This window comes from Lissotriton vulgaris, chromosome 3_1 (genome assembly GCF_964263255.1).
Source record: "Lissotriton vulgaris chromosome 3_1, aLisVul1.2, whole genome shotgun sequence".
NCBI lineage: Eukaryota > Metazoa > Chordata > Amphibia > Caudata > Salamandridae > Lissotriton > Lissotriton vulgaris.
The window spans coordinates 1,612,189,290-1,612,216,916 of NC_141689.1; the positions used below are offsets into that span (position 1 = coordinate 1,612,189,290).

General features: G+C 44.7%; 1 protein-coding gene across 1 annotated transcript in view; it reads right to left on the minus strand.

The window, feature by feature from the left end:
• LOC147728245 (caspase-6-like) overlaps positions 1-27,627 on the minus strand; it is a 155,663-nt gene that overhangs the window by 51,737 nt on the left and 76,299 nt on the right. The window contains exons 4-6 of the mRNA XM_086962092.1: positions 26,655-26,804; positions 6,481-6,557; positions 1,618-1,793 (exon numbers count right to left, since the gene is read on the minus strand). Of these exons, the coding sequence (XP_086818218.1) occupies positions 1,618-1,793; positions 6,481-6,557; positions 26,655-26,804 (403 nt within the window). The remainder of the gene's footprint in view (positions 1-1,617; positions 1,794-6,480; positions 6,558-26,654; positions 26,805-27,627) is intronic.

Genomic DNA, 27,627 nt, shown 5'->3' on the forward strand with positions numbered 1-27,627 from the left:
GAGTAAAATGTCATTGATACTGGTAGGCAATATAGTTTAAGAGTTCTTATTCTGGAGAAGCACAAATTCAACATTTAAAATGTAACAGCATTGTTAGGGGTTCTCTTTAATAATAAGAATTGTTTTCTACCCAAATGAACCCTTTTGGCAAGATTAGGATAATGAAAGACTGGGCAAAAAAACATAGCTCTAACATATACCTTGCAGTTTGCATGCAGCTCTTTGATGACAGTTAATAGCTCAAGGTTCTATATTAGGACATTGACTTACAAACCACAAGTAACAAAAGGATCTCTCCTGCAGAAGCAGTAACCCCCTGACCTATTTACATTACATGCACTTTCTTATCTGTGTGGTACACGTTCTTAGCAGCAGGCATTTTAACCCTCTGCACTACCTTTGGATGAGTCAAAACAGCCACTAGACAAAGCTCCGGTCTTTTTCCAGGAAGACAACTAATCACCTGAGTTATCTTGACATTTTAACGCCTTAACCGTGGCAGCAATTCCGCTGCGGTGCGGGTGTTCTAATAAGTGGCCGGGGCTGCGACAGCCGTTGGCCGTTCGCAGCACTGGGAAAGACGACGGTAGCACGGAGCGGGTTAATAGATGACTGAAAACTGCTGGAGGCCGGGAACGCGGCAGCAAGTGCATTTAACCCCTTCCCTGCGGGGGGTTTCACCTCCTGTTCAGGGGGAGGGGGGCCGCACGCGCCGCTGCCATGCTGGTGACGAGCTCAGCTCGTCATGAGGCACAGCGGAGCTGCACTCATGACGAGCTGAGATCGTCACGGCCACACCAGTTATTCGAACGTTCAGCACAGTGGGGAAATTATCCCTGCGTGCGAACGTTCCAACGGCCGTGACGAGCTCAGCTCGTCATGAGTGCAGCTCAACCGTGCCTCATGACGAGCTGAGCTCGTCATTAGCACTCAACGGATTAAAATGAGAATTTACTTGCAAAAATTACGCCCCCCCCACCTCATGTCAGCACCAGGGCAACAATCGCAAAGCCCTAGAGAGGATGGAAAGTATTTCATCAGGGTTAAGCGAGCTTTAGCAAGAACGGATGAGTCCCAGGAAAAATGTTAGTATGTCTATAAAGATGATGAAGGATGGGAGAGATCAGGCAAAAATTGGCGAGCCTCGGTGCTGATGTCAGAATCACTTTCAATGTCACACGTTGGGTGGCATTGATTTAAACTAAAAAATTATCTGCCTCTTGCCAATCCCTATTTACGGCTTCTGAATAATATCTAGGATCAAACAGGTTGGGTTACTGTCAAGGCCAATTAAGTGTGGCACACTCGTCACAAGAGAAATAATGTACCGCTATAGCTCTACTCAACCGAAACTTTGCAGGGTTTGGGCAAAATGTGAGGCAATCGCTTGACTAAGGTCCTAATTTAATTTAAAGATTAAGTACTTGGTTATAAAGCTGTGCACCTCTTCTACTCCTGTGGTCTCCTGCCTTTTTATTCTTGTCTAATAATGTTTTAATTTAACAAAAGCAATAGGTCTTCAGCAGTTTTACCCAGTTCAGTGCAGTATGTCTATTTACAAATGCATTCTTCTAATCAGCTGCTATACTTATGTTAAAGAAAATTTGACTTCCTTACCTGGATTATAAATATTTTGGGTTTTCCCACCAGGCTCGGACATTTGTCTCCCTTGAACATGCTGATCAGAGCCTGAATTTCGATTTTTGAATCATAGGAAAAGATGTGGTCCTTCTCACCGTGGCTCAGGAAAACACACAGAAAGCAGTCAGCATCAGAATAATCAGCATTTGAGGCTAAGGAATAAAAACATACAGCTATGTGTTTAGCTGTGCACCAAACTATCCAGATCAAATATGATAACATAACCCACCCCAAACGTATGCAGATATAAAATGGATTATTGTACTAAAGAGCTCACCATTTTGATTTTTTATATTTAAAAGCATTTTATGTAGCGCGAACAAGACCCTTTCGGGTGACAGATCGCTTTACAATAATAACAAAATGAATTAAAACAACAAACGATTTGCTATGTATATATAAGTGGATTAGGTCATGCAGCTAAGGTTACATAAGCAAAAAATAAAGTCAAACTATTAAGAAGAACAGAAACAGGCACACATAGTCATTCGAAAAGCTGAGTCTGATAGGTGTTGGGCGGTGTGTGGAAGGTCGGGCATCAGATTTTTTGTTGAATTTTTGTGGCTTAAGTAGTAAGGATCTTGGGCCCGATGTAGGTAAATCTTTTTTACCACTTCATAAATACCGATTCATACCGAATCGGTATTTAAGAAGTGGTAAAAAAGAGAAGGGCAGATGTAGGTAATTTTATTTTAAATATTACCGAATCGGAAGGAATCGGTATTTACCGATTCGGTAAATACCGAATCGGTAATGCCCATGGATTCCTATGGGCATTACCGAATCGGTATTTACCGATTCGGTAATTGCCGATTTCTGCAAGGGTGCAGGGGGTGTCACTTTGACACCCTCTAGCACCCCCAATACTTGCTTGTGTGCCATGTGGCACACAGACATGCTCTAAGGGCATGTCTGTCTGTCACATGGCATAGGTGTGCATGCACACATGTGCATGCACACCTGGATTCGGTATTTTAACACCCAATTGGATTGGGTGTTAAAATACCGAATCTGAAAGGCCTGTGGGACTCAGAAGAGTCCCACCTACATCTGGGAGATACCGAATCGGTAAAAATACCGATTCGTATTTTACAGATTCTGTAAATTTACCGATTCGTTAATATACCGAATAGGTAAATACTGGCCCCCTACATCTCAAAGTGCCAAATACCGGTCGGAAACGGCCGATTTTGGCCGTTTCCGACCGGTATTTGCAAACTACATCGGGCCCCTTGTGCTTACCTGGAAGTTCGGTTTCTGCCAGATAGGGTCAGTTTCTGTGATGCAAAGCTTTATGGGTCTTACAGGTAATTTTGAGACGGATCCTGGCCTCTAAGGGTAACCATTTCAGAGAATGGAGGTCATGGGAGATATGATCTCTTTTTTGTGACCACTGATGAGCCGTGCTGCCATCTTCAAGGTAGCCTTCAGCGGAGTGCGTTTGTGTTTTGGGAGGCCTAAGAGCGTGGCACAACCATGGTCTAATTTTGCAGATAGAATGCGAGTAGTCTCAGAGCGGATGGAAATTATTTATTCGGGTCTAAGGGAGCTTTAGCTAGAACAGAGGAGCCCACAGGAAAGGTGTAGGCATTTCAGTAGAAATGTGGAATGATGGGTGAGATAAAGCAAGAATGGGCGAGCGTCGGTGAGCTTGTCAGGTGTCACTTTCAATGACACACGTTGGGTGGCATTCAAACTCAAAAACGTTTCGAAATCTGCAGTGGGAAGGACATGTTTTAGTTCCCTTAATGCATGTAGTTGAAGGTCAGCTCCTCAGGTGGCGGCACTGATGTGCTTTTGAATGGAGAGAGTATTATCCAAGATTATTCTGAGGGATCAAGGGTCATATGTAGGTAGCCCATTACCGTTCGGTAACGGCCGAAATTACCGAATTTCGGCCGTTACCGACCGGTATTTGGCATTTGAGATGTAGGTGGCAGGATTGAAGGATTCGGTAATTTACCGATTTGGTAATTTAAGGAATCAGAAAATTACCGAATTCTTTAAAATAGCGAATTGGTAAATTACCAAATTCGTAATGTAGGGAGCACTCAAGTGAGTGCATTTCTGAGTTAAGGATTTGTTATTTACCGCCAACTACAAGTTGGTGGTAAATATCGAAAACCTTGGAAAAAGCAAATTTGTGCTTCTTCAAAAATGCCATGTGGCAGACATACATGCCCTTAGGGCATGTATGTGTGCCACATGTTCACACATGCATGATTCAGGGTTCAACAGGGTGTCAATGTGACACCCTGCCACCCTTGAATATGTGCCCCCTATTTCCGATTCGGTATTTACTGAATCGGTAATAGTGAATGGCTTCCCATTCATTCCTATGGGAATGAATGGGAATTACTGAATCGGTAAATACCGATTCTTAAATACCGAATCTTACCGATTCGGTAAAATGTAATGAATTTTTTGCTACATACCATTTACCGATTCTGAAATATCGAATCTGTAAAATTAGGTATTTTAGAATCGGTAAATCTAGATTGCCTACATATGGCCCTTAGTTTGGACAATGATGTGGGGGTGGGGGCACAGTCCAAGGCAAAAAGATGTGGAAGCCAGTCTTTGATATTAGGGGCGAAACTGGGTGGTGAAATCAATAGGAATTCTGTATTCAGGGCATTGAGTTTGAGGTGGTTACGAGTCAGCCAATGTTGCGTTTTTGTCAAGGTGTTATTAAGGGTGCTGATGTCCTCGATAGAGGTAATTTTCATGTAGAGTTGAGTATCATCTGAATGCATGTGATAGGAGATCTGAGAGAGTTTGAGGATTTCGGCCAAGGGCACCATGTATAGGTTGAACAGTGTTGGGGAGAGAGTGGAACCTTGGGGGAAGCCTAGTGAAACTGGCGACTGATTGGAAAATGCCGGATGGATTAGGATGCATTGAGATCTATTGTGACGTAAGGAGGAGAACCATTTTAAAATGATACCGGAGAGACCCATCCCGTGTTCTAATAGGTTCAAAAGGGTTTCATGATTCACAGTGGGGAACGCAGCAGATAGGTCAAGTAGGATTAGTAAGCAAGATTCATTCTGCTCAATTGAGCGTAGCGCATCGGCAACATTGTGGACCAGGGCCGTTTCGGTGCTATGACCCGGTCTGAAACTGGATTGGCATTGGTTCAGGAGATGGAATTGCTCCATGTGATTGCGAAGCTGTATGTGCACACATTTTTCTAGGTGTTTAGCCAAGTTGGAATGTTGGAGATAGGGCTCTATTTTTGGGGATAGACTGGTCAGCGCTGTTTTTTTTTAGGATAGGAGTAAGCTGTCTGCTTTTTTGGCAATCAGATATGGAGCTATGTGTCAGTGTAGCATTGATAATCTTAGGCCATAAGGGAGCAGGAGGTGTCTGGACTCATTGAGGAGTTTGGAGGGAAGGGGATCGTTGAAGTGGTTGGAGAATTTCGGAAATGTTAGAAGCTTTGAGATGTCACTTTCACTGATGGTTCTGAAGCTTGACCAGGCGGTATTGTTTTTAGGTTGGTGGGCAGAGGTTATCGGGCCTTCTTCTGGAACATGATGGAGTGAAGGGGGGTTGAACACGGTAAGAGTTTCAAAGCGTTATGGATCGAAGTGTTGAATAGCATGGTTTTCTCGGCAAAGGAGAAGGCAAAAGTTTCCCAGTTATGTATGGTATTGATGTCAGAAGAGGGGGAATTGCCTTCCTTGTTTGTTTCATTTTTGACAATTTCGAAAAGTTTTTTAGGACAATTAATAATTGGTTCCAGATGATTTTGAAAGAATGCTGCTTTGGAGTTTCAAATGTGCTTGTTGTAGGAGCTCTGTCATTTTTCATAGAAGTTATGACATACCAGAACCACGGATGGCACACACCTTGATCATAAAGGTGAAAGTAACATGTAGATGAGAAAATGTTAACCCTTTAAATGTACATAAACTATTTCTGATTCAGGGTCCCAACACAAGGTCTCCAAATAATTCAGAAGGTGTTTCTTAGGTTTTAGTTGAGAAAGAGGGTGTGTTTCATTGTTTCGGTCAATGCTCAGAATCCCAGCTGCACGCCATATACTAAATGTGTGGTTTTCAAGAGATGTATATAATGCAATCTTTAGAATCTGTGGGCCTCATTTATGAAAAGTGACGCACCGCTGCGTGAAAACAGCAATGCCTCACTTTTCATTGCGCCCTCCGTGCGACACCAATGATGCGTCATATTTACAGTATGACGCATCATTGTGCAAGAAGTTACAGATACGTCAGTATTTCTGGCATATCTGTATGGCGCAAAAGTGACGCATTGTTGGAGTGTGTCACAAAAGTGACGCAACTCCAGTAATGCGTTCTTTCACATGGGGCAAGCCCCATGTGAAAGGGCCTGCGTCAGTCTTACTCCTGCTCTGAGGCAGGCGTAAGAAATTTACGCATTTGCGTCCTAGAAGTGGCGCAGTTAAATCTTATGGATTTCACTGTGTCACTTCTATGACCCTTTCTTGCATTCAGAACGCCCCCCCTGCATACAATATACCTGGCGCAGATATAATGTAGCGCAGGGGTTTACAAAGTGACACATCTACCTAGATGCGTCACTTTGTAAATATGGTGCAACAGGGCACATTTTTTACGCTACTGGTGCTTCACAAAAAATGACGCACCGGCAGCGTAAAAGTGATGCGCGGCCTCATAAATGAGGCCCTAAATGTACATACCACAGGCATTTTTAGGAGGGACTGTGACAGGTAACTTTAGTAAAACTAGGTTTGTCGTGTTGGATTATGAAGGGAGATAGCTTTAAAAACAAAGATAGCAGAGCGAGAGTGTGCAGAGCACAGGTGTATGATGCATTAGAAAAAGGACATACCATCTACAATTGTCTGATGAATATCTACAGTTTTGAGGTCGTCATAGCATGACACTTCGAAGCCCTGCTCCGAAAGTCTGTGGAGGAAAAATACAGGTATGTTAATTTACAATTATTTAAAACTAGACATTTCTTGTGTGTCCCTAGCAAACATCATACAGCAGGCAAGAGGATTGTGAAAAGTTTTAAGCAGTAACCGAATGGTTTTTTAATTAATGCAAATTAGCGTACAGTAGTGTAAGATCCAAGATCACACTTGCTTAATATGTTAGGGTGCTCACTATACTAAAAGCAGCAGAATACCATCAGGGTGAATTTATGGGTACCATCATACGATATGCTGCTAGTCAGTACCTAAAGGCAATGGCAGGGGCGGCTCTAGGGTCATGGTGGCCCTGGGCAGGGAGCGTAGGTAGGGGGCCCGGGAAGAGGGGGTCCGGCTGGGGCAGAGCGCGGAGGCCAGTAAAGAGGGGGGGGGGGGGGTCAGGGTGTTTAGAAGTGGAACTGAGCCGGAGGCCGCCAAATCCCTACCAGGGGCTGCCACACAAATATGTATTCATCCTCAGAGGATAAATATATTAAGGATATATATTGGTGTGGTGGCCCCTGGGGTTTGGTGGCCCTGTGCAGGTGCACAGCTTGCACATGCCTAAGGCCGGCCCTGGCAATGGTGTCTAGCAGAGTGCTCCGCTGTTGGTTAAACTCAGCTAGGAGACAACACCACAGGATTCCTCCTCCCTTAGCAGCCTCATGTACAATGGGCATGCCACATACAAAACAGGTCCACTCCCTTCCATAATGTACGGTTCAACACCTTTTAGTACAACAATGCCGGTGGTGGAAGAGGTAACACCTCCCAGAAAAAGACAGTGACAAGGAGTGACAAAGCGTTTATATTTTAATATATATTCCATTAAAAAAAATCTTTCTTTATATATAACTCATCAATGAGAAACATACATGATAAACACAATAAGACATACCCCACAGAAGAATTAAAAACAGACGAATTCATCAGTCTTTAAAACAATCATCTCACATATTATGGTACAGTACAGTTATGAGCTGAATACATTTCACGCAAGGAGGAATTTTACTTTTCCCCGTGGAGACAAAACAGAAACCAGCTCTGAAGTGCAATGTCAGTACTAGAATACGGAGCTGCATTTACACTGCAAAAATGATACTGCATGGTCATACTATAAATTCCGTAAAGTATGCCATAAGTACTACAAGGCACATGGCACTTTCACAACTTTGCAGATTTTCTCCTGGAAAAAAATTGTGAATTTCATGAACGCCAGGGAAGTAATTATATAACTTTTTCTGTGAAAATGGAACTATCGTGTACTGATAATTCCCAAAAGAAACAGGAGGTAGGGAGCTGGTTGGTGTTGGCAAGGACAATTTTAGTTTTGGTGATAATTTCCACTGCAAGAATAAAATCAAATGCAAGTAAGCGTGCACAGAATGTTGTTTTGGGGCAGTTTTAGAAACAGCAGTTTATACTAAAGTCTTGTCTGTGTCTAACTTTCTATAACATATTGACACAAAATCTTTTGAGGAGATTGTAAATCATTTTGACCATGTGCACAGCAAGGACAGGCTCAAACATCTATCTTGAACTGCGCCCATCAGCGTCCCGGAAGTGGCCAGGGACAGTTTCTCTGCTCGTTGGCCAACTGTCACATCGGATAGGGTGTGTTATACAAGTAAGGTACTTTGGTCACTTCGCTCACCAGCATGTAACTCATTGCTGGTTAGACTTGCTGTTTGGTCAGGACAATATCTGCACTGTGTGTGGCTTCAGGTTGTGCTCAGACTCCCCCATTTCTGGTCAAATTCCTGCTTTCTCATCCAGGCGGCTCTGATTAATGCACGGTCTTTACAGAAACACCACTTAGATGTTTTCGAGCTCCTCTCTGATAAACCTGTGGTCTTACTGTTTATTACAGAAACTCGGCTGGATTATACATCAGACCCGATTGTCACACTGGTCACCCCTGAGGGTTATAAGATCGCCAGAGCAGACCACCTTGAGGAGAGGAGTGGCTATTATGTACAGGGACAAATGGGACCTCCTTAGGGGAGACACTAATGCATGGGTTGATTGCAAAGCTTTGGACTTTAGTATCAGGTTTTCTGCCAATTTTATGTTGAAAGGCTTTCTGATGTATAGACCCCCTGGCCCTGCCAGGTCCTTTCTACTATCATGGGGCGATGCAGTGACTTTGCGGGTGCTTCGATTCTTCCAGTATATGGTTCTGGGGGATCTGAATAATCATCTTGACCAGTCTGACTCTAATGACTCCCTTGCTTTCTGCGACATTCTTCAGCTTGCCCAACTTTCTCAATGAGTCAATCTTCCTAAACATCAAGGGGGGCATATTCTTGAACCAATTTGCTCCAACGTCTCAATCACAGTTGAAGACCCTCTACCAGTCTCCTGGTCAGGCTACTGCCTCACTTACTTCTCCTTGGAGGTGGCCAATTGAACAGGCACATAACAAATCCAAGGAGATCTTTGCTATAGTCCAGAGTTTTACGTCCCAGTCAGCACAATTGAGCTCACTCCAGGCCACCGAAGGCTGGTGCAATACTTAGTCCAATTTCTTCATGGATAAAATCTGCACGATTCAGGCGGCTTTCAAGCCCGTCCTGGACCTCGTTCTGACCCTTTGCTGGGTGTCCCTATGCCTGTTACTCCCAAGCACTTTCTGTGTGCTTTCTCTTCAGGGGATCTGCCTAACTCTCTTAAAATCTTGAAGGGCTGGAAATTGGGCTCGCCCGCTGACCCCTGCACGGCTAGATTGCTAACCGCGGAGATTATTATACCATCATGAAAGCCTCCCTTCTTGAGGCCTGTGTACCAGAGGCCTGGAAGCAGGCAAAAGTCCTCCCCCCTTCTGAAAAAGCCAATTTGACCCTTTGATCCCAGGGAATTACCGCCCCATCTCCCTCCTGCCCAGCCTAGCTGAAGTCTGTGAAAAGGTGGTGACCAGACAACTTACGGAGTTTGTGGAAGGGTCAGATGTCCTGCATCCAACACAGTCAGGTTTTGCTCCTCTTATAGCACAGATACAGCACTGGTGGAGATTTCAGAGGCCATTCGCCAGTGTCTGGATGCCGGTGGGAGAGCAGCCTTAGTAAGGCTCGACCTATCGGCAGCATTCGACATGGTCCCACACTCACTGATGCTTGCCCGGCTTACTGAGATTGGTGTCCAAGGCTCTGCCTGGGACTGGCAGAGGTCCTTCTTGGAAGAGCGGGTCAACAGGTCTGGCTGCAGCCGGTCGCATCAGCACCACAGCCCGTCACCACAGGGGTACGGCAGGGGTCTTCACTTAGCCCCCTTCTTTTTAACATCTATGTCACTCCTCTGCTCTACTTGGCAGAGGAATTGGGTGTTAAGGTGATTGCCTACGCAGATGACACCCACCTTCTGTTCACCTGGAAAAAGGATGAGAATTCTGTTTTCATTGTTCAGCGCTGCTTGTCTTCGGTTCTTGAGCGGCTTGCTGCCACTAAATTCAAATGTAACGAAGACAAGTCAGAGATACTCCTCTATCGTAAATTCCCTCTGGCTTCAGAGATACGATCTGGCCTCCTGGGTTCTGCTTACCAACTTCCAATGGAAAATCCGCGAAGAACCTGGGAGTGTGGTTTGAGGATAGCCTTTCTTTTTCCGCCCGGGTAAAGAAACTTTCAGGCAGTTGCTTTGGCCTCCTTAAAAATAGTAAGGAGCTTTCTTCCTCTTCTCCCTAGGCCTACTAAAGAGACGGTCATCCGTCCCTTGATCCTCTCCCGTTTGGATTATGCCAACGCTTTGTATGTGGGCCTCCCGGGATACTCTTTGAATAGACTCCAGGTCATCCAGAATGCAGCCGCCAGGCTTCTCCTTGTAATCGCCAAGAGGAGTAGCGTGCGTGAACATTTCCGCTCACTCCACTGGCTTCTCGTGGCTGATCGCGTCAAATTCAAATCCCTTGTTATTGCCTATTATGCCTTCCATGGTCATGGTCCTGCCTACTTTCAGAAGCAATTTTCCTTTTATGTCCCATCGAGGCAACTAGGTTCATCAGCATTTCTTTTAGCTAAAGTGCCCCACTTCATTTGCCACAAGAATGACAGACGGGAGAAGTCATCAGGGGCGGGTCAAAGGAGGAACGAAGCAATGTATGCAAACATTTCCTGTCGAAAGGCACTTTCTGCAGACCTAGTTCTCTGTACAGAAGAAGGAGAATACAAGTAAAACATCTTAATTATTCTTTCCATCAAACCGTGGTGGCTTGGACCATGTGTATCCTTTCTGACAACGTAAGCATGAAGTTCTGTAGCATTTTGTTTCTTTTTAGGGTCGGTTCTAAGGTAAGATGATTCTAGACTGCAACCAGAGCAACTGGATGCCTTCCGACTGTACAAGCATCAAATGCAACCTCTTGTCAGGGGGGAGGAGGGTGGGTAAATGTCCCTTTGCTAGGGAGGCAAATATCCTCGCAAAAAGCACTGGTTATGTATGGTCTCTTAGCTCCGACTCTTTTATTTTGGGGTCTGGTACCACGGACAAATATGGCAGTGGTCCATGATAGAGGGCACTGAAGCAAACGAAAGCGCTGTATCCTTTCGCAATCAATTCCTGACCTCTGGCCTTCCCAATCCCTGCAAACTAGTCCTGCCTTTGCTAAGCATGGTAATGCCACCCTATGCGATTACAGTGGCATCTAAAGGATTTGTGGGGTCCTGGGTAAGATATATTTTCGAGTCCCCTGTTGGGAGAAACTTTGAATTTATGACCCCTTGTTGGCTCATCAAGCCCTCGTGATGTCGAATAATTTTAAATTGCATGCGAAAGTTTCTAAAAAGGGGTGCATTAAAAAAACAGACGTTAGCTCAAGCTGCCTGGTATCTGCCAGTCCAAAAGTCCCAAAAGAAAGCTTGAACAAGCCATTTCTTTTTCAGTTAGAACCAGATTTGTTGCATGCAACAACATTTTATGTGGAATTCAGTCTAACTACCTTGTTACTTGCATTGTAGGAAAAACATGCTAACAGTGGCTTGTTAGATGCAGAATAACAAAGTAAGATATATATACACATAAACATAGGGATTGAAACTGTAGCATTTGTTACCAAATATTTGTAATAATAAATATATCCCCTTTTACTACTGGAGTTCTTGCTTCAGCACTGCTCTGACGATTTTCACCATTCCATTAGTTAAAATCTAATATCTATCTACGAATTTCTCTTCCACTACCTTGCTCCTCTTCTCGTCTTTATATCTGTGCTCTTCTCTGGCTACACAGTTACCTGGGCCCTACTTAAGAGAGATGAGACTGCTCAGAATACACGGGACAGACAGTGACTTGAAGAGAACAGTAGCAAGTGTCGTGAAGTGGAGGAAAAGACAAAGATATGTGTATGTGTGTATGGGACAAGCAGAGGAGTTGTTGACAGAGAAAAAGGGGTAGAGGTAGACAAATAGAGATAAACAGAAAGGAGCGAGATATTTAGAGCAGTGAAGGAAAGGGAACAGAGGTAATATGAGGGAACAAGGAGGTGTGGAAATGAGAGGTTAGGTAGTAAGAGGAAGAGTGATGGGGTGTACAGGGGGGAGAAAGTGAGGGAGATGTGAGGTAGAGAGAGAATCGAGATAGAGCAGTTAAGGTGGGGCTCCTGCCAGCTCTCCTGTGCATTTTCTAGCGCCCTGAAGAAAGTGGTTCACATCTGAGCTACACTGACATGCGCGTCGGCGCAAATTTCCACCTGGATGTTCATCCTGGGTCTACACTGAAAGAGAATATGTTGAATTTATAATTGCATGAATGTCTCATAAATAAGTATATTTACATGAATATAAATATTTATTGTAATGCTGAGTTGGGCAATGTGATTGATATTCATGGGACATTTTGATGAACATTTTATATCATGAGTCAGAGGGATATTAAGTCCTATTTTTTATATGTTAGAGGATGAATGGGATAGAGAGTTTATGGTATGGCAGATGTCAGTATGGATGTGATTTTTTACCCTGAGTGGGATGTTCTGTTTTTTTCCTCTTTTTCTTCTGTTTAGCTTTAAATCATTTTGAGTTGTACATCTCCCTTTGACTCATTGAATTGGAAGATGTCATGTTTTTCATTAAGCATTCTGTATTACGATGAATGAAAAAATTGTTAATATTTTCACAATAAATGAGTTATTGAGAATGTCTGACTCATGAATCTATTTGTACCAAATAAATAAGTGGTGTTTTCCCCTTAGATATAGTTTGGAGTTACACCCAAGCAGTTATTGTGGAGTTGACTATCTTGTTTTCCTTTCTTGTTTCTTCCCCTGGTATTGCGTTCTCCATATTCTGTATTACAGGAGCCCTCTTCTGTTGAGTAGGGGAAGCATTTTCCACCACAACATTGCCTTTGGATGAAAGGCCAGCAATTAGGTTATCCACCGCCAGAAATTCCTCCGAAAATATTGCCACACGGTAGGTTCTGGCTAACAAACACGAGGGAATGATGAGCGTTGGACTTGGCCCTTTTTTGCAGGGTCATCCCTGAACGTTTTGCCTTCCTCCTGTATTTTGTCTGACCTATTTTTGTTGGTTTTAGGTCTCTGGGCACGTTACCACTGCTGATCAGTGCTAAAGTGCATATGCTCTCCCTATTATAAATGAATGTATGAATTAGTGATTCCATGATTGGCAGTTTTGGTTTACCTGTCAGACCATAGTACAGTGCACCAGGAGTGCCCAGGGCTGGTAATCCAAATGCTGCTAGTGGGATTGCACCACTGGTTGTGCCACCCACAGAAGCAGCCTGTAAAAGTGTGTCTAAGGCCTGCCATTGCAGAGCCTGTGTGCAGTCTAGTACTGCCATGCTGACTGGACCCTAAACCTCCCCTTTTTTTCATGTCAGACACCCCTACGGTAGGGCCAAGGGCAGGGTGCATTGTAAGTATAAGGTAGGACAAGCCCTGGTGTGTGTGGCATGTCCTAATAGTGAATTACAGTCATTTTCGTTTTTAACTATTGCAAGGCTACCTGTTCTCCACAGGCCAGAATGGGCAGTTAGATTATTACATCTTATAATCCTACCTGACTCAGGGAACATGGTAGAAATTCGAGTTTAGTATGCCTGAAGTCAGAATGATAAAATACATCTTTTAGTGAAGATGATTTTAACATTCTGTGTTTGAAAATACTGTTTTAGAAAGTAGGTATTTTCTGGTCTAATTATCCAAGCCTGCCCTGCTAGGTTGTGTATTCCTTGTCTGGTGTTTTTGAGTGACAGGGCTGGGGGTGTTTCAAAGAGACAGAATGAGTCAGCCCTCTGATGAATAGAGAGATCTGCATCTAGATGGGTGGGAGGAGTTGCACCTGGGACCTGGATAGGGCTGTGCCTGCCTTTCACAATGCCGGATCCAGCCCCTGGGGTGCGACTGAAGTCTCTGCCCTGCACAGTGAAAGAAGAGAAGGAATCTTGTCATCAAAGTGCTCCAGGGCTGTGCTTTCCCTCCACAATGCTGGATCCACCTCCTGTAGGGGGCGTCTGATGTTTCTGCTATGCACTGTGAAAGGAAAGAAGGAGTCATGTTAAAAGAGTGCTACAGAACGGGTTTGGACTGAGCAAAGGCCCCTTGGCCCTCAGAGGACAAAGGATTTTGGGGTATAAATATTGCGACCCTGATCCCAAGAAATTAGATCACTTTTGGACAAACAAGAGGAAACCTTTACTGAGGAGAGGAACCTAAAGAAACTGAGGAGAGACTATCCCTAAGCGGAAGTGCTGCTTGGGGAATTGGCCTGCAGTGGTTGCCTGACTGCCAAAGGAAGGAGAAAGGAACTTTGAGTACTTTGCTTTCAACTTGTGAAGGATCTCCAAGGGCTTGGAACAGAGCTTGCCTCCTCCTAAAGTCTCGGGGACAACCGACTTCAACCCCCAACTCCCCAGAGTTCCTTGGGAAGTGCCTGCTGCTGTTTTGGGCCTTCTGAGGGACTGCGTGTCACAAGGAGCTGGAAGCGGTGACTCAAGAGGAAGAAGCGTGTCGCTGTTGCTGCTGCTGCTGTAGCATCGTGGATGTCGCCACTGTAGCTGTCGTATTTCACAGCATCAAGACAAGCGCCTCGCATCCACGGAGAAGCGCAGCGCCATTGGAGCTGCTGCCGTCACATCTTGAATGTCGCCTCTGTAGTTGTCGCATTGTGCGGAAGTCTCTCGCAACGTCGAGCAGATTATATGCTCTGTTAGTGTCTGACAGATTTCCTGCATACAGGGCATGTTTCAAGGCTGCATCATATGGTTCTAGGTTACCTTCTGTACTGATGGAGGTGGGGTGATGAGTCCCCTGTGGGTGATGGGCTGAGTCCCACACCCACTGCGCATATGCTCGAGCTGAGGGTGGTATAGCAAGAGTGATCTGTGAGTAGGCCGCTTGCTAGTGGAGCAAAGCGAGCTGCCGCCTGCTGAAGGGCAGAGTTGCACTTTTGTGTTTCCAACTGTGTGTTTATATCCTAGCATAAGTATAAGTTCTGCTCAGCCACCTCCTACTTTTAGGAGGCTAGTAGCTCTCTGATTCCCCCCACAGGGGAGTTCCCTAGTGGATACAAGCTGTTGGTTTTCGATCTTGAGGTATTTTGTTTCAGGGCGGGGATGGCTTTAGCAAGTTGGCATCGCTGATGTGGGTCGGGGTGGGGTGGAGGGGGAGCTGGAACGGCACTTTCTCATGGCTTGACATTGAACCCTGGAAATGCACTGTTGCACTCAAATGTCTTGTTGATTCGTATAGGTATTTAACTGCAGGGTACAGGTGGTAACTTAAAGCTTGTCACATGGAACGTTCGTGGCTTAAACAACCCCAAGAAAATCTGATCTGTTCTGGCCCAGCGGGACAGTTTAGATGTCCAGGTAGCCTTTCTGCAGGAGACACACCTTACAAAGACAGCTGAGCACAGGGTGGGTCTGCGGTGGGCGGGGGTCAGGGTTGCCTCCTCCTACACCTCCTACTCTCGTGGGGTGCTGATCCTTATCAAGAAAGGGGTTTCTTTTACAGTCTTTAGTTCTGAAACGACGATCAGGGTGATGTGGCTTTCGTGCATGGTAAGCTTGGTGGTGAGGCAGTACTGATAGTTACTGCGTATGGCCCGAATATGGGCGACCACTCTTTTTTTGCGGGTGTCTGGCGCCGAATAGCTAGGTTTCCTTCCGCTGAAATTATATGGGGGGTGGCGATTTTAATACCTGCCATGACACAAAAGCGGATAGGATGGGCAACGGGGAGGTGAGACGCAGACAGGCGACCGACACGCTACTGGGGCTTTTAGACGCTGGGAACCTTTTTGATGTCTGGCGTATGCGTTATCCTGAGGCACTTGAAAGCACTTCCATATCCACGGTACATGGTACATGGTCCCGCTTGGACTACTGGCTGGTCTCAGAGGCTGTCTGCACATGGGCGCTTGATGTCCAACATTTAGCTAAAACTCTCTCTGATCACTCCCCAGTGTTGCTTCAACTGCGGGTACCTGGGGGTGAGAGGCCCCGTTTGCGTGGTGTTTTCAACAAACCTCACTGACAGATCCGGTCTTTAAGTGCACAATTGGCGAGGCGATTCTCAATTATTTTAAGGAGAATGCTGGCACGGTGGAAATCACGGGGGTCCTCTGGGAGGCAATTAAGGCCACACTACGTGATGTGTGCATTGGAGCGCAGGCTGGGGTCCTGAAAGACCTACGCAGTAGAATCAATAAGCTCGCTGCTGAGATATCCGCATTGGAGCATGACTATGAGCGGAGCTCCGCTCCAGAAAAGCTGGCATGGATTTGTGACTTGGTCTCGGAACACAATGAGACCGTAGATCAGGAGTTGGCACATAGATCTTGTCGAAGCAAGGCCCGTTATTATGGGGAGGGAGTGCTACCCAGCATTTCCCTGGTGCAGAAACTAGCTGAGCCAAGAGGGCTGGAATACATCACCAAGTTGCTAGACAAAGACAGAGATGAGCCCTTCAGAACCCCAGAGATCAGCAAGGTGGTGCTCGATTTCTATACTGATCTATATCGGGGTCGATCTACGGTGACAGCTGACTAAATCAACCGCTATTTGGATGACATAGCGCTGGGCTGGCTATCCGCCAATCAGTGTGAATATCTCATGCAGCCCTTTGATGTTGATGATGTAAAACTCGCTATCATGTCGCTCCCGACCTGCAAAGCAGCGGGCATTGATGGTCTCCCAAGCTAATTTTATAAGACCTACGCTGATGATCTAGCCCCTAGACTGTTGGACGTCTTTGCGGAGGCTTATGATACCGGCAGGTTCCCTCCCTCCCTCCAAGAGGCTTTAATTGTGATGCTTCTGAAGCTAGATAAGGCAGCGAATGTGTGCAACTCCTACAGGACCCTATCCATTATTAATATTGACGCCAAAATGTTGGTAAAGATGGTAGCTAGTAGACTCCAGCCCCTAGTTCCTAACCTGGTACTCCCGGACCAGTCTGGCTTAGTTCCCAGCAGATCGACGACGCATAACCTGCGTACTGTGTTCGCCACACTGCACTACTTTGAGTCAGACTTTCAAGCTGTAGCGGTGCTGCTTGATGCCGTTAAGGGATTCGACTATCTGCAGTGAGAGTATATGTTTGCTGTGCTGCTGCACATGGGCCTGCCACCACTTTTTTCAAATGGGTCCATCTCCTCTATGCCATGCCGGTGGTTTCGGATCCGTGTGAATGACTGGGTGTCTAAAACATTTCCAATAAGTAGAGGGACGCGGAAGGGTTGCCCTCTGTCACGAATACTTTTTGCGTTGGGGCTAAAGCCTGTGGCGTGTCAGCTGCGGTAGCGAAATGCACCGGCGGCGTGGCGGTTTCATCAGCGGCCACTCATAGTCTAGCTGTATGCTGACGACATGCTGCTGTACATCTGCGAAGCTGCTACTTACTTACCGGAATTGCTCTGCGAATATATATAAAGTTTGAACAATACTCTGGTCTGACCATCAATTGGATGAAATCGACGGTGTTCCCCTTAACGGCTGGTACCCGAGAAATAGATCTAGATTTCCCTTTGACGGGGTCTACTGATCCGGTAAGATATTTCAGCATATGGCTGCATAGAGATCCTGAGGTGGTGATCTCCTCGAATTATGCAGGGTTATCTTTAAGATCACTGATCAGGCTTCTCGTTGGGCAAAATTACCACTTTTCTTGGTGGATAGAATAGCGGCTCCCAAAATGTCGGTACTGCCAAAACTACTGTACCAGTTTGTCAACATTCCGATTCGACTGAATGCCGCCTTATTCAATACATTGCAGTCAGCTTTGTTGTCATTTGTCTGGGGGGGCAAGAAACCTATATGCAGCTGGAGCCTGCTGGTCCAGCCCTTTGACCGTGGAGGCTTTGAAGCACCTGATATGAGGCTCCACTCTTTATGTGCCCAGGTGCAGTTTGCACATTATTGGTTCTTCCCGCAGTGGTTCCAGCCATACATCACTGTGGAGGAGGATTTGGTACAACCTGTACCGCTTGTGGCAGCGGCCATTACGGGTAGAATGGGTGGTCTGCGGACTGAAATCAGCCCTGTTCAATGCACTGCGTAGGCATGGAAAGGTCTTGCTCGAAGGACACAATTGGACTATTTCTATGCTCCTGCTCTGCCGCTTGCAGTTCACCAGCATATTTCTTCCACACAGGAGCAGGCCACAGTAGGTGTGCTGAGAACTGAGGGGATTGCCCGGCTGGCCCACCTCTATAAGAACGGCCAGTTCCGCCCGCTGTCAGAGATGCAAGCTGGGCGGGCACACAATATGATGCTAGGGTTCACTTATGTATGCATGAGGCAGGCTGTCCGGGATATCTATCCTGATTATCCAACGGAACCGAGGACGCTGCTGGCACTGAAGGCGGTGCTGGTAGGTGAAGCTCGTGTGGGCATGATAACTAAGCTGTATAACACATCTCTGAGGGAGCTGGACGTTTCCGAAACTCCTTCCTACAACAAATGGTATGCAGAACTTGGGGCTTCATTTACACTGGATGCCTGGAAGTTTTGCTGCACACTGACAAGCCGCCTGACGACGAACTGCAACCTCTGCAATATCCACTTTAAATATTTGCACAAGCTATACTACAGACCTCATTAATCCTTAAAGACCTAGCCGTTTGGTCTAGAGAAAGTAACCTAATACCAAAAAATCTAACCGGATTTAGGAAGGGTATTGGAACTATTACAAATAGTCTGTCTATCTCAATGATTGCTGAAAGATGCAAAAATAGAAAACTAGATCTTCATCTGTGTTACATCGACTTAAAAGCCGCCTTTGACAGCGTAGATCGGAAACTCATGTGGTCTAAATTAAAATGCTGGGGTATACCAGATAGAATTTTGAAGGGCCTACTACTACTGTTTTACACAAATACCTGGGTTCGCATGAAGCTTGGGAATGGAGCTAGAATATCCAGAAAAGTGTATATCAACACAGGTCTGAAGCAGGGGTGCCTACTGGACCCGCACCTTTTTAATTTATTCATCTCAGACCTTTCAAGTCAGCTAGAAGAAATTAACTCACACTCACCGAAGCTTGGAAAACTACAATTATCGCACCTTGTCTATGCAGATGATATCGTTCTTTTAAGCTTGACCAAGGTAGGCTTGACAAGACTACTAAACTAACTCTCCGAATTTCAGTCGGTAAATAAGTTGGAATTAAATGTTTCAAAAACTAAATCAATGCTTATTACAAATTGAACAGCCTCGACTCAACATATTAGATTAAAAGGCAATCCACTGGAGAAAGTATTGTGCTACAAATATTTAGGATTCTATATCGACGATACCTTATTGTTTATCGATCAGAAAAAATATATGACACAGCGAGCAGGTGCAATAACATTCGCCCTTAAAATACTTGCAAAGAAACTGGAGGGACCGTCTTTGAAACCATTATTAACTATAATTGCAGCCAAAGGACTGCCAACACTATCATACACCAGTTCTGCAATGCACGGGAAGGACTCAGAAACCCTAAACAAACTAATGGCGCGCATTTACAAAAAGGTTCTTCAACTCCCGAAAACTGCCTCACCAGGGCAGATGTGCCTGGAGTTCAGGCTCATGAACGAAACACTGGGCAGACTTTACATATACATTAAAGTATGGTACCAAAGAAAATAAAACGTAGAGGAAAACAGTCTTAACGAATCTCTGTGGCAGGAAATGGAACAAGATAAACACTCGCCAGCATACACTTTTTTTGAATATGCATTAAAGGCTACCTGCACAAGTGAGTTGTGGTATAAACAAATGTCCTACCAAACATTCAAATTAACACTAAACAAGGCTGCAAAGTTCCACTCGCTACTGGTTGATAAAGACCTTTTTTCAACAAGAAGTCATTCATGGATAGTGATCAACACTTATAAAACACTGAAACAAGCAGCCTATTTGTACTCCACTTACTCCATTTATATAAAGAGGAAATTAATAACATTAAGGTTTGGACAGTTCCCCACTCTTGCAGAAGCCCCTCATTGGAAATATAAGGAAAATGAAAATTGCCGGCATTGTGGCTATAAAAAGGAAGATCTGATTAATCTTGTATGTCATTGCAAGATACTGCAACCAGCACGAACCACAATAAAACGGCAAGCATTTCTGGATAGAGGCATAAAGTCGTGCAGGACAGCTATCATAAGAAGACTGGACCTCACTGACCCCCAAATGAACTGTAAACTGATTACATTTTTACGTATTCACGAACAAGCACTACAAGCTAAATATGAACAATGATAAAACTTGAAGTATATTTTATAATTACATACATTTTAAGATGTTTTTAGAGAGGTAACTTTTATGCGAATTGCTCTTTTTTAAAAATTAGTGTTTGTAATATTGTTATGGTTTTAATTAACTGAATAATACATAAATAATTAAATTCAGAATTCAAGACACGCCTCTCCAGCTATGCAAATTTGGCCTGCTGGAGAATGCTCACTGCGTTCGATGTGGACAGGATGATGCAGATTTTCTGCAACTAGCATGGCACTGCGCAGGCATATATGCGTTCTGGCACAAGGTTACCAGAGTGCTCACTGATGTGGTGCTGGAGACTGTGAGGTGTGTGGTGGATGTCTGCCTACTTGTTTGGTTGGAATGCTTGAAACCGTGCAATCGCAGACTGGTGGCTGTTTCTCTTCTAATGGCTAAGCGCGCAGTTGCACAATGCTGGGGTAGCGAAACTATCCCGACAGTAAAGAAGTGGGTCCGTGAGTTGCTGTACTGCAGGGAACAATTGGAGACTTATGTGGAGGAGTTACCAGAGACTTCTCGATCTAAGGACTTCTGGGCTCCGCTCACGGGGTAGGTATATCCAAAACATAATAGATATATTGAACCAAGGAGAAGATGTCAACGTTTTGACCCACGATAATTTATAGGGTCTCCTCTGGATTAAAACACATTACCTAGGACCAATCGGAGCGTAATAACTCCAGTCTGTAGGACACTGGAATGTTCTCAAATTTGGCCACATTATGGTCCAACTAGGGCCTGCGAAGGTCCGCCCTGCAACAGGAATGTTCCATCAATCCTACATAATCCAAAAATGTGTGTGACCCACAAGGTGTCACAACGGTTTCTTCCACAGAATTCAAAACTTGTGACCCAACAAGGTGTCACATCAGTTTAGTTTGCCGACATGGTCTCGCATACATCGCTAACAATGAGGTGGCACAGTCGCTGATGTAATTTGTGACTCTAACAAGGGAGTACTCCTTACTCCTCAGTCGCCAAGAGGTTATGTCTTGTGCTTCAAAAGGCCACAACATTGCCTTGAGATAAAAGGCCCGCCTGTAGATTATCAACCACCAGAAAGTCCTCTGAAAATTTTGCCACAGGATAAAGTCTGTCCAGAAAAACGAGGAAACTATGACGTATCTAAATCCCTCCACTTTTTTTCTCCAACATATGCCGTATGGAAGAATGCATAGATAAGGACTCAGGCTCAGGTTGCATGTTGCAGGGATTCTGCACATACACAGAACTATGCACAGGAAACCAGGACCTTGGTGTAAAGTGCTGTATCAGAAAACCCACCCCAACCCCAATCCTACTAGCTTCATTCTCCATACTACAGCAAAGCTACCAATGATTAGACATCCTAGAACTTGTCACTCCGTCCCTCTCAGGAATCGCGGTAAGAAGAACACTCTTTCGTTAAAACACTCATACTTGACCACAATGTGAGTAAACTAAGACATAGTGTAGTTTAAAATGTTTAACTAACATGCTCTATAATGCAGTACATGAGCCAATACCAGCAGCAAAATGCATTAGAACAATATAATCAGCATGGTTACAATTCCATAAAGCACAAAAGGGAAAACCATATTATAATGACAGCGGAAACAGGGCTACAGCGCCTTACCACTTGCTATAAGCTAGTTTATTATAATTATAGAAGACCTCTGGGCTTTGTCGGGGTACCCTATACATCCAAGTCGAGATGCAAGGAATCACATCTCAGCACAAGCGCAGCTCTTCTTTGTTGGAATGAATCTCTCGAAGTGCCTTTTCATGCATGCAAATGCCATATTAAAAGCACCCGACTTTCGGTAGTGCAGCTGTGTTCTATGTTGAGTCTATGGGCGTGGCACTGACCAAAGTGAATCAACAGCATACATTGATTTCGACCTTGAACACGCTGTGCAGACGAGGAGCACAGTGTAGAGCTAAATGTGTGGAAGATAGACAGTTCTTATGCGAAAATGCACCAGCAGTCTATCCACAAGAATAAAGCCATATAGTAACACGTGCAAAAGCGACAAAATGGCTGCCAAGCATATACTAACTAATGCTAACTTAGCAATGTCTGCAGTTAATCCCATGACCTCACTACAGCATATACTGTGAAAGTCCTCTTCCCCTACCACTGATTCAGTAACAGGCAAACCAATATTGTCCCTTAAATGCTGAAACAAATTAAAGAGCTCTGCTCCTGGTATAAATCTTCCTCTCCTCCTCTATTTTAGCCTCTATATACAGACCTCCTCCATCTCCTGAATAAAAGGCACCTTAGGAAAAGTAGCCCCCTCTCTGCTCTTAAAAGCAGCCTCTACAGCTCTCTCAATTATGAATTGTATAGATGCCATGAAAGTAGTCCTGGGCGGTAAATTCTATTCCGCTCGCATAATGTGTGGAATTTGGGTAATTTCGCATTTCGCGGAGATCGCAAAATTGCCCAAAATTCTGCGTCCCGCGGCTTTGCAAAATTTTTTGCTTGTTGGCGTTCTCAAAATGCATGTTCGCGAGATATTTCCACCCAAGCACGCAAACAGCGATTGCAAACAGTAATAAAGCATCACGAACAAGCAAATCCGCGTGTTTGTGGAATTTCTGCGTGTTCGTGGAGTTTTTTTACCGTTTTGCAGAGATTTGCGTAACGCGACTATGCAAATTCTGCCCACTCCTACATGAAAGGAGCAGTAGAAGGCCCTGGAGCATTTTCATTAATCGCATCCATTATGAAACAAAGCTGGGTGCCGTAACCAGTAAAACGTACTGAGGGTGCGCGCCATGTTGAATTGGGTGGTTTGTCAAACTATTCACTTTAATTCATAATGGCCCCCCAAAAAAGGTTGAATGATACTGCATAGGCCAGACACGCACGTGTGGTTAAACCGGAGGAGCGCTTTCCTCACATGATAGGTTTTTAGCTATGAAGCAAATTGTCTTAGGTAAAGCGATTCTGGTATCTTACTGACCTCTGCTGGTTGTTTTCTATCAAGACAATTAAATAGAGGCAGTTGCTAGAAAAAAAGTAGGGGAATATTACCAACAACTAGCGATAATTTTTGTCTCTAACTTGCTTAGAGACAAACATTATCGCCGCACATCGGCGATTTTTATCGCAGATAAACCTTGCTATTAGCAAGGTTTATCGCAAATGCGATAAAAAACGGCCGCAATGCATGAATATCGCTGAAAAGTCAGCGATATTCATGCATTATCGAGCAAATGCTCTTAGCCATGTTATCCACCTCCCATTGGATAACATGGCTAAGAACTGCTCAGGGCAGGTGTTAGCTTTTGGAGATATTCGCGCTTAGCGCGAATATCTCCAAAAGTTGATAATAGGAGATAGCGATGTTAGGGACTGTTTCCAGTCGCTAACATCTTGGCACGCCCACTTTGCATATCATTAGTGATAAATATCACTGACATGCAAAGCGGGGCCCAAGATGGTCGCTATCTCCTTTTAGCTGTCACTAACTGGTGTTAGCGACAGCTTGGTAATAGGGAGATAATTTTATCTCCGCTTTCTTGGCTTTTAAAGCCAAAAAAGAGATAAACCCCCTTGATAATATGCCCCGTAGTCCCTAAGCAAAAGGCGAAGCAGGCAAGTCGTGGGGCAATGCTCCAAAGCCCCCACAAAGTACATACCACAAATCTTCCAGACAGCGTAAGGCTGGACCTAAAAAGGAACAGGATGAGAGGTTTCCTCCCTTTTCTAGTGACTGCTGGGTAATGGCAGCCATGTTGGAAGGAGTTTTTTTAATCAACTTGGGAACAGGTTCTGCCAGTTGGAGTTGAAACCTCTGCCCAGGGGCTAGTCAACTGCCCCTCTCCCTTTGTCATCCCCCATCAATTATGATGGGCAAACTTAGCACATTTAGTCTTACATCCCTAAAGGGTGCAATTTTATGTGCTGGACAGTAGCAGTTCGTGGAGGGAGTGGTGCAGGGTGGTGGGGTGGGGCTGGGGAGGGGCAGTGTGGGGCTAGTAAAATACGGCATACGTCGGCATGAAGATAAGTAACTAAATAAATAAATAAATAAAACAAATTACATTGCGTGCCTTGCAACGCCATCGGCAATGCAGCGCGCGCAATGTATTTTTTTTTGTTACTTATCTTCGTGCGCTTCGTGCCATATTTTACTACCCCACCCTGCCCATCCCCCGCCTCACCCCACTGCCCCGCACCACTCCCTCCATGAGCTGCTACTGGTGCTGGGAGTTGCGTTTCCCAGGCCCAGGCCTGTCTCACCAGGCCAACACCCAATCTTCAGGATTTAGTTGCCTTGTTAGAGTCTGGCTTCAGAACAGAAGACTCTTTCTCAACCTGTCTGCATGCTATAAGGGCCAATTTCTTCTGCGCGGGTCCTGCCCCTTCCGCCTGTCAAAGAGATCATGGAAAACAGGCCCTGACTCTGGTATGAGCATGTTCCGTCCCAGTAATGTAAACATTCGTTGGAGCCAACGTACTCCTACAATGACTAGGTGGAATTAGAAATTAACCTTGCTGAAATTACATTAACAGGTCTGCCACACTCTAAGCGGGTTAGATCTTAATTTTGTAGGTGTTTATCCCGGAATGGAGATGACACCAGCGAATTGCAGATTGTTTCACATTTCTTCAAGAGCAGCTCACTTCAAAAGTGGATACTGAGACTGGGTATTTATGCCACTGATTCCCATCTCACTGTATTGATATTGGGGGCTGTATACACTTTTCCCCATAATAGAGAGAAAAAACCAGAGCTCACAAGACTGACGACGAAAGTGGATGGGAAAACTCCATTGTGGAGACTACTTTCCACTGGGATAAGATCCCTTGTCTAGTCTTCTCCTCCTTGGCGTTTGGACATTCTCAACACAAGGGTAGGGCCTACTTTTTGGGTTCCTTTGATGTCAGAGTACTGCAGGATTAAATCACTTGGGGATTCACTGGTGTGTGACTCACAAAACCTGCACACTCTTCACTCTCAGCCATGTCATCTATAGTGTCCACAAGGACTTGTAACAGTACATCCCTTCTCCAAGAGGGATGGCTCTACTTTATGACTATTGAGGAGAGGATGTGGCCTTATTGCTAGAGCAGTAGACCTCGAAGCTGGGAAACTGGGTTCGAGTCTTAGCAGGGCTGCTCAACGTTTTGAGATTCCTGGCAAATCACTTAATCTCCCCGTTCCCAACAAAAATGAATGTGTCCGTGTGTAACGCAACTGATGCTCATGTAAAGTGCTCTGATACATTTGGGTCAAGTCCGCACTATACAAAACTAAGAAGAAGAAAAAAAAGCCCACCACCATCCCTGACAGACGTCACCAGTCAGGTGATCATGTCAATAAACAAGGAGCTGGGCGCATGCGCCCTCACTTCAATTCTGCAACTAGCCATGTGTACTTTAGCACAATGTGCTCTGCGCCATGCAGAACACTTTACCCACCATTACAAATTGACTCTGCACCCGAGAGGGATAAGTATTCAAATTATATAATTATCCTAACGTATAATATTTCAAACAATGATACAATGTATTGAAAATAAAATGGCTTCCCAAGAAGGCTTGAAGTCACATCCAATACCGACAGCAGACATAGACTGTGAAAAAGCCCTACAGAAGTCCCAAGAGGGATGAAACGCGTTGGCAAGCAATTGTGGGGTGTTTTTAAAGGAACAAGTGATTTTCAATAAAAAGACTCTTTCCAGCTACAATCAAGATATATGATTCTGTGATACTTTTTTCTGGGAAGCCATTCTATTTTCAGTACATTGTATCATTTTTTGAAATATTATACATTAGGATAATTATATAATTTGAATACTTATCCCTCTCGGGTGCAGGGTCAATTTGTAATGGTTAATTGTGGTGGTTTTTAACCACCTATTTGGGATGTATGTGGGTCACATTCCAGACCTGCTGCACCGAGATATAGTGTTGATTTAAGAAGGCCCAATAGGTAGTAACATTTGGTGCTGGCCCTCTAAAGCTCTGACCCTCTCTTTTCTGTGGGACACTTTACCCACCAACAGCACTTTATTCTGAATCTTGACTTCTGAGACCTGTGTCCTAAATCAACCTCTACATTTTTGTTCAAGAAAAGAAATGCTGTGTAGACAGTGACAGGTTGTTTCTTTGCTTCCTCTTCTTTTAGATGCTAAAATATGTAAGTGGGGTAATGGGCGTGCTAGAAAAGGGCTTACCAGTTTACATGTATACATTCTAGTAGGCCTCCTCAGCCTCTCATCCTTAAGAGGGTGATATCAAATTAGTCCTGCTGAGTTCAGTTATATGAACTTTTGTTTTCAGTCATGTAAAGTCAAATTACAATGATGACAAGTGCTCTATACAAACAGATTTCATTGTGTTCTTGTGTTTTATTTTTTTCATCCTCACCTTTGTCGGAGGTTGTCCCTGTCAGCATTGGTGCCGCGTCTCTCAGGCATGGTTAGGAACCAATGGAACCGCTCGTGGTTGAAGATCAGTGCCACTCCTCTCCTCTTATTGTTCATTTTGTACTCTTCTGCAGGATTGAAGCGCTCATATCTTGGGTGGAAAATAAATGTAAACAAATGAACATTAATTCAAATCCAATTTACATAGACATAAGGGTCTGAGATATAATGAGTCAATGCCCCACCCTAATACAAGTAACGCTACCTCCTGGCCATCTACAGGAGCACTGCCAGCATCATGACATAGTCCTATTGGTATTGGGAATCATCATTTACAATGATGTTTACACATCGCATTCCATTACAACGCGCTCATTACATCAGCCATTTTGTTACATTGCATGCCATTACAACGCAAGCCATAACAACACCTTGCTGTAGGGGGTAGAAGGTGCTGGATTTTAAATCAAACACCTTCCCTACTGTTGCACCGACTGGAGTTGGAATAGTAAATTATAATATTCCAACATTCAGAGCGCCTCCTACAGCAAGTCGTTGTAATGACTTGCGTTGTAATGGTTTGTGATGTAACAACCCGGTCATTGTAATGACCTCATTGTAATGGCATGCGTTCTAAACGCATGTGGTGTAACGTGGCCAAATCAGTAGTATCAGTGTTACCGCTCGAGTGGTACAACTGATAATGTTGGCCAGCGCCTCTTCCTGACATGGCACGTCTATTTGTTGACTGCTTTGGGAAGTAGGAGGTCTTCAGCATATGCATGTTAGAGCGGTGCAAGGTATTTCTTTCCTTGAGAATGATACTACCCATACTTTAAAAGTGTGGCGGTGCTGCCTTCTGTAATCCCACCCTGCTTCTCCCTTCTGCCTGAGGAACAAATTATAAGCCAGCTGCAAAGGAGAAGTATTTTGTTCACAGGGGGTTTGGGCTTCATTTAGAGTACTCTTTTCAC